Consider the following 6,890-nt stretch of genomic DNA (forward strand, 5'->3'; position numbering starts at 1 on the left):
CCTTCTTTTAGGCATTGGTGAACAAAAATGTTGAATTTTCAGCAGATTCAAATGGATGAAATGCTGTCGAATCCTTTTCTGCTTCTTCTAATAAGTTTGCTGCTAATGTATTTTGTTACAAAATGGATATATAAGCCACGTAGTAAGAAAAGATTGCCACCATCACCACCAAAGCTACCAATCTTGGGAAATCTTCATCAGTTGAGTGCACTGACTCACCGTTCCTTGCAATCGTTGGGGCGAAAATACGGGCCGGTTTTGCTTCTTCAGTTCGGTAGCAAGCCGGTATTCATCGTTCAGTCAGCTGATGCAGCTATGGAGATCATGAAGACAAATGATCTTATGTTTGCTGATAAGCCCACTTCAAGAACCACAGACAAGCTATTCTTTGACTCCAAGGATATATCCGTCGCGCCTTATGGCGAATATTGGAGGAAAATGAAAAGCATGTGTATCCTCCAGCTACTGAATGTCAAAAGGGTCCAGTCCTTTCATTCAATCAGGGAGGAGGAAACGGCACTTTTGATGGAAAGGATCAAGTCGTCCCGTTTGCCAGTGAACTTGAGTGAATTGTTCCTGTCGCTCACCAACGACGTGATCTGCAGGTCGGCTTTTGGAAGGAAGTACACTGATGGGAAATTTGGCAAGAGGTTTCCAATGCTTCTGAAGGAACTTTTGCAGCTGTTGGGAGGTGTAAAGATTGGAGAATTTATTCCTTATCTTGGTTGGATTGATCGTCTTAGCGGCCTCGATGCTAAAGTCGATAGCGTTGCTAAAGAATTTGATGAGTTCTTGGAGATAGTAATCCAAGAGCACATGAATACAGGCCAAGAAAATGGTGAAGCAGTGGTGAAGGAGGAAAAAGGCAGAGAGTGTTTTGTAGACATTTTGCTTAAGATTTACAAGGATAATGTGACTGGTGTCCACATTGACAGAGATAATATCAAAGGGATTATTTTGGTGAGGATTTTTTTTACATATTTCCCCCTGAAACAATGATCAAGATCTAGGAAACATGTCTAATTTTCAAACACCAAGATACATGAAACTAGTTGGCCTATAAGTAGGAAAGGAAAATGCTGGCCGCGTCCGGGCGCGGTGATTTCATGTATCAAGTCACAGTGAAATGCATTCAGTTGTAATGTTACTATAAGTTTTACCTTCGCAGTCTACTTTCTCATATAACCTTATGATACAGGACATCTTGGCCGGGGGGACGGATACTGCATCTGCAACGCTAGAATGGGCGATGACCGAACTCCTACGCCACCCTATAGTTATGAAGAAACTGCAAAAAGAAGTGAGGGAAATCCTTGAAGGCAAAAGGGACATCACGGACAATGACTTGGAGAAAATGCATTATTTGAAAGCTGTGATCAAAGAAACTCTTCGTTACCATGTGCCGGTACCATTCATGGCAAGAGTAGCACGAGACAACCTTAAAGTGAGGGAATTTGATATTGCATCAGGGACAATGGTGATAATCAATGCATGGGCTATAGGTAGAGATCCTGCATCATGGAACGAACCCGAAAAATTCATGCCGGAGAGATTCTTGAATACTTGGGTAGATTTTAGGGGACAAGATTTTGGATTGATCCCATTTGGTGCCGGGAGAAGGGGTTGCCCTGGGATTACATTTGCAATGGCAAGTGTTGAACTTGTGTTAGCTAATCTTATGCAAAAGTTCAACTGGGATTTGCCTGATGGAGAAAAAGGGGAGGACTTGGATGTTACAGAACATCCTGGTGTTACCATTCATAGGAAAAATCCTCTTTTTGCTGTAGCCACTGAGTGCTAATCGTTTCTAGTGCACAAGTATATTATGAGTCAAGGTCTGTTCCTATATTTTTATGCGTGCGTGTATATATATATATATATATATATATATGGACCCACACGATCCAACGGTGTCGAAGTGCAAGTGAAGGACTTCAGGTTATATATAAAAAGTCATTATTATGTCACTTTAGTCTTGTTCCAATGTTTGTTGTTCGAAAGGTTATGAAGTTTCTTCTCTAGTATAAATAAGAGCAAGCAGACTATAAAAAAAAATAAAAATAAAAATAAATAAGAGCAAGCTGGAGATATGCAATCAAGCTTCCTTAGATCCCTATTCTTATTGAAAATTTATGAAAGCTTTCTAGTTTAAATTTTGTTCTTATCCTTACTCAACACTGTTTGATTAATTTTAGTGTCATAGAGCTTGTCTTTTTCCAAGTAGATACTCTCTTCATAATTGTACATAATGTTTCTGTCCTTGGGAGCTGCTAGCAATCTGAGAATGCCTCTAGCTTATCTCATGACAAAGGATTCAGGCAAGTCCTTAGGCTATGTTTCGTTGGATTATTAATAATCTTTGTATAAATTTATTCTGTCTAATTATACGTTCTTCTCATCATATTATTTATCCAACTATTAATTATTTATTTTACATCAAGCAAATAATTAATTATTTATTTTACATTAATCAAATCATTGAATTTAAATTACCATATTACCTCTTATAAATAATATTATTTATATTTTATTTATTGTTAAAAAGATAAAATGGTAATTTATCATTTTTATATAAAATTTAATCAATCAAATCAAATCAACTATAATCTATCAATCAAATCAAATATTATATTCACTATCATTTTTTTATTTATTTTTTATTACAATACATTGCTTATCTATATATTATTTATCACATCATTCGTGATTTGAATTATGTTGTTTATATGGTAAAGCTGATTAAATCTTTGATTTTTGATTAGTTATAATATCTTATATATATATATATATAAAGAAAACATCCAATGTAGTTGCTCACTTCTTAGTAAATTTTTTTTGCTTTTCCTAGGCGCTTGAGAATTTCTCTCTTTGGCTGGTCGGTCTTGTAATAAATGACACTAACATTTATCAATAAATGTTACAAGTTTACCTGTAAGAAAAAAAAAACAAAGAAAAACTATATTTTTTTAATACACTGTTAGACAAATTAAATTTTGGTGATGAGCTGCTTTTAAGAAAACTAGTAGACTCTCGCTTATTAATTAGAAGAATCAATAGAACAGATTTTTCAGTAGAATTATGATGTCTATACAAAGTAAACTAGTAGACCTTCGAAAATATTTTAACAAGAATTTCAGCGGAGCTGGTTGGTTTATTCTAAAAACAGAAGCAACAGTCCTTGATAACCTTCCCACGATTTCAGTAGAAAACTATTACGAACATAATATCAGTAGACACCATCACAATATATCAACTGTACTATCTATCAGAGAATGTCCCTATTTATAAGGTCATTCAGGTTTTTCAGTACAATTCATTCATTGGATTGTACAAAATCATTTATTTCCCTTTACCGGATTTTGAAATGTGACATATAACAATATGTTATACAGTACATTTTCAAAAAAAGAGTCGTTTCTTTCCGACCTAACTTTCTCTATATATATGACATCAAGATGATACAAATGCTCTCTCCCACGCAATTTTAATATCATCATAAGACCATCTCCAGCAGCACACAAAAATAGTGTGTTGCTGTAAATTGAAGCAGAAATCTTCTCCAACAGCTGACTGCATTTTGGTGTTATTTTTGTGTTGTGAATAGTGCAACTCCACAACGGTATATTTGTTTTTTTTTTATTTTCATTTTCTTTCCTTTTTGTTTTGTTATTTTGTGGTTTATTTGTTTATTTTATTATTATTTTCGTTATTTTTTTTTGCTTTTTTTTAGAATCTTTATATTTATTGTATTTCAAATAACATTAATAATATTTTATATATTATGTTTAAAATAATTCGTGGCATATATGATAAAAAATTAACATAAGATAATTAATATTTTATAACAGACTTACATAGCAAAACAAAATTACAAATTTAAAATATCGAAAATACATTAATGCAAATTACATAAAATCACTGAAAACCACATTAATTTATATAATAAAAATAAATTATAAAATATATGTAAAAATAAAGAATATTATGTAATATTTTTTTGGTGTAGAAATTTGGTGAATACTGCTCGAGATGAAATATTATTTGCACTATATTTAACACAATAATAATGTAAATATTGCACTATTTTAGTGATAACTGCTGTAGATGGTCTAAGAAATTAATCATCGTCAAAAGACTTAAACAACTCAACCTTATCATAACTCTTAACAATCTAGCATGTAAGGAAAAGTTTGATCAAGATTCAAAAGATTGCTTGTGATATTGCTTCTCACAATCACTGTATTTTATTATTTTTAAAGTGTGAAGAAGCTGCAATCTGTGGAAAAAAAATCTTTCCCAGTATGAATCATTATTGACATGGGCGAATCTATTAAAATGCAAAGTTTTGATATCAAAGTACTAGTATGTCCTTAGATTTTAAAATTAAAATTAAAATTATGCACATAATATTAAGTCAATTATCTAGAAGTCAAAGTTTACCACTTTGTATTGTCATCTAATAATCGTCTTCGTAATTCAATGGGAGATGAATATCTGAATGATAGTTCAATTACGTGTATTGAAAATGATATATTTCTTAGTTTGTTTGTGTCTCGATTATATGTCACTTTTTCACTCTCAAATATATAGGTTTATATATATAATATATATAGTAATAATTTCTACTCTTTTACTAATATACTCTTATTAAATAAGTTTTTAAAAAAGTGTAACCATTTTTGAATGAATCAAGTAGGGATAAAATATGAATTTTGTGTGTAAATTCATTTTTTCAATGATTTTTCTTAATTTGTGAGTTTAAAAAAGAAGTTTATATAATTGAAACAGATGAACGATTTTTTATCTTTGGTTTTTTGCCCTCCAACAAAATTCCTGGATCCGCCCCTGATTACTGATTGTTAAGTGTGTTGTTTGCTAGGAGTTTCAGTAGACAAATGTAAGACCTGCTAAAGTGGATTTGCACACGGTTTGTACCAATCAAAGTCTTCTAATGATACATTCTGAAAACAGAAGAAGTGAAAACGTAGAAGAGTTTTGTCCTTCGAACTTCCAGAAAAAAAAGCATTGTGTTCTTTTCTTTCTACTGCATTTTATTGTTTCATAAGTATTGTGAACTGATTCCGCACTTTCTAAGTTGTCTTCTGCACTTACGACTAGAATGATATTAGCTTCAATTTCTCAAAAAAGAATAAAAAAAATTAGAAGTGTTTATTCAGCCTCAACCCCCTACTAAACAAAGCACGATCCCAACATTCACTAATATGCATAATTATCATCATATCCAAATTTAACTGTAAGATTTGTTACACTCTTAGTTTCAATGACTATGTCGTTACAAAATTTAGAATATTTAAACAACAGTTTTAATCAATTATTATAAAATATTATTAAAAAAACATCTCTAAAATTTTAATATAAATTGTAAATTATTTGCACAAAATTACTTAAACCTCAAAATATTTCAATGTTCACGAGTACAATGTGTGCCAAGAGATACTAGTGTGTGTGTGTGTCTATATATATATATATATAATAATAATAATAATAATATGATATAAGAATAATTTTTTTTTTAAAAAAAATAAGAATAAGAGACGAAATATCGCAGGACAATAATTCGAATTTTGTAACAAATTCCTTTCAAGTAGAAAGTGTGGAATATGTGCACGAACTAATGATTTCTTTCTCTGAAAAATTCGACAAAGTGTGACTTTTGAATTTTCAAGAAAATAAAGGTTATACGGTTAATTCCTTGAGAGTTGAGACTATTTTGCAAAGAAGAGATATGTTTAGTCAATAAATTATTGTTATTTTTATTTTTAATCGTAGTCAATAAATTGTTTTTGGTCAGCAAATACGTCGAGTATCATGGTGGGTACACAGTCTACTATTATAGATCTATTTAGATGTAATTTTTGGAACTTATATATGTCAAATATGTAAGTACGAAATGAAAGTAAACTCAAAGAAAGACATATACATCAACTATGTGACTACGAAGAAAAAATTGATATAAAGAATTTAAAATGATTGGTATTTTTCCTATTAACATTTTTTTCGTAAGAGATTGTTGCCCAAAATTTACTTAGTGTGATTTGCAGTTTACTAAATAGTTCGAATAATAATAATTTGTGGGTTCTATCATCTAAAAAGAAAAATGATAGATAATTGTTGTGAAAAAGTAAAAATTTATGCTAAAAAGTAAAAATTTCAAAATTCAAAATATATCAAACTCTACATTTCAAAAAATTTTCTCTCCCAATTCAATTGTAATTTATACACAAATGGAGAGACCTATTTATAGATCTCATTTGGAGATTAGTCAAAAATTAAAACATCATCATCTACATCACCACACACTAATTTTCAACATTTTACAACTCAATATTCAACATTCAATATTCAACTTTAAATAATAATAATAATATCATATTTTCAACACTCCCCATTGTGATGATGAACGTAATATGATGACTGTCTATATTATGTGTTTTTGTACTGCCTCGTTAAAAACCTTACTAAAAAAAACCAATTGGGATAAAAACCATAGTAATGAAAAAAAAAGTGCAGCCACGTAAACTCCCCCTCATGTTAACACGAATGATTCGTCACATATGTCGTAGATTATGCATCCCAATGTTATATATATGATTTCTGAATATTGTCGTAGGAAGCGCCTTTGTGAAGAGATCTGATGAGTTCTCACTTGATTGAATATAACAGATATCAATATCTTTATTCTTCTCAAGATCTTGAGTGTAGGCAAAGAACTTTGGGGGGATATGTTTGGTTCTGTCACTTTTGATGTAGCATTCTTTCATTTGAGCAATGCATTCAGCATTATCTTCATACAGCGTCACAAACTTCTTGTCTACTGATAATCCACAAGAAGTTTGGATATGTTGTGTCATTGATTTTAGCCAAACACA

The 6,890-nt window shown here is 31.0% G+C and overlaps 1 protein-coding gene across 1 annotated transcript; it reads left to right on the forward strand.

Annotated features, from left to right (window-relative positions):
- Positions 1–1,967, forward strand: LOC140884004 (cytochrome P450 71A8-like). Its single transcript, XM_073290664.1, has 2 exons — positions 1–960; positions 1,199–1,967. Exons 1-2 carry the CDS (start codon positions 28–30, stop codon positions 1,799–1,801), a joined length of 1,536 nt encoding a protein of 511 aa, XP_073146765.1. The 5' UTR covers positions 1–27; the 3' UTR covers positions 1,802–1,967.
- The last annotated feature ends 4,923 nt before the right edge of the window (positions 1,968–6,890 follow it).

This window comes from Henckelia pumila, chromosome 2 (genome assembly GCF_033568475.1).
Source record: "Henckelia pumila isolate YLH828 chromosome 2, ASM3356847v2, whole genome shotgun sequence".
Lineage (NCBI taxonomy): Eukaryota > Viridiplantae > Streptophyta > Magnoliopsida > Lamiales > Gesneriaceae > Henckelia > Henckelia pumila.

Excerpts from the sequence above, each read along its gene's own strand:
- LOC140884004 (XM_073290664.1), top strand. The coding sequence starts at position 28 with ATGTTGAATTTTCAGCAGATTCAAATGGATGAAATGCTGTCGAATCCT. Across the intron at positions 961-1,198 it reads ATATCAAAGGGATTATTTTG|GACATCTTGGCCGGGGGGAC; the intron begins GTGAGGATTTTT and ends CTTATGATACAG.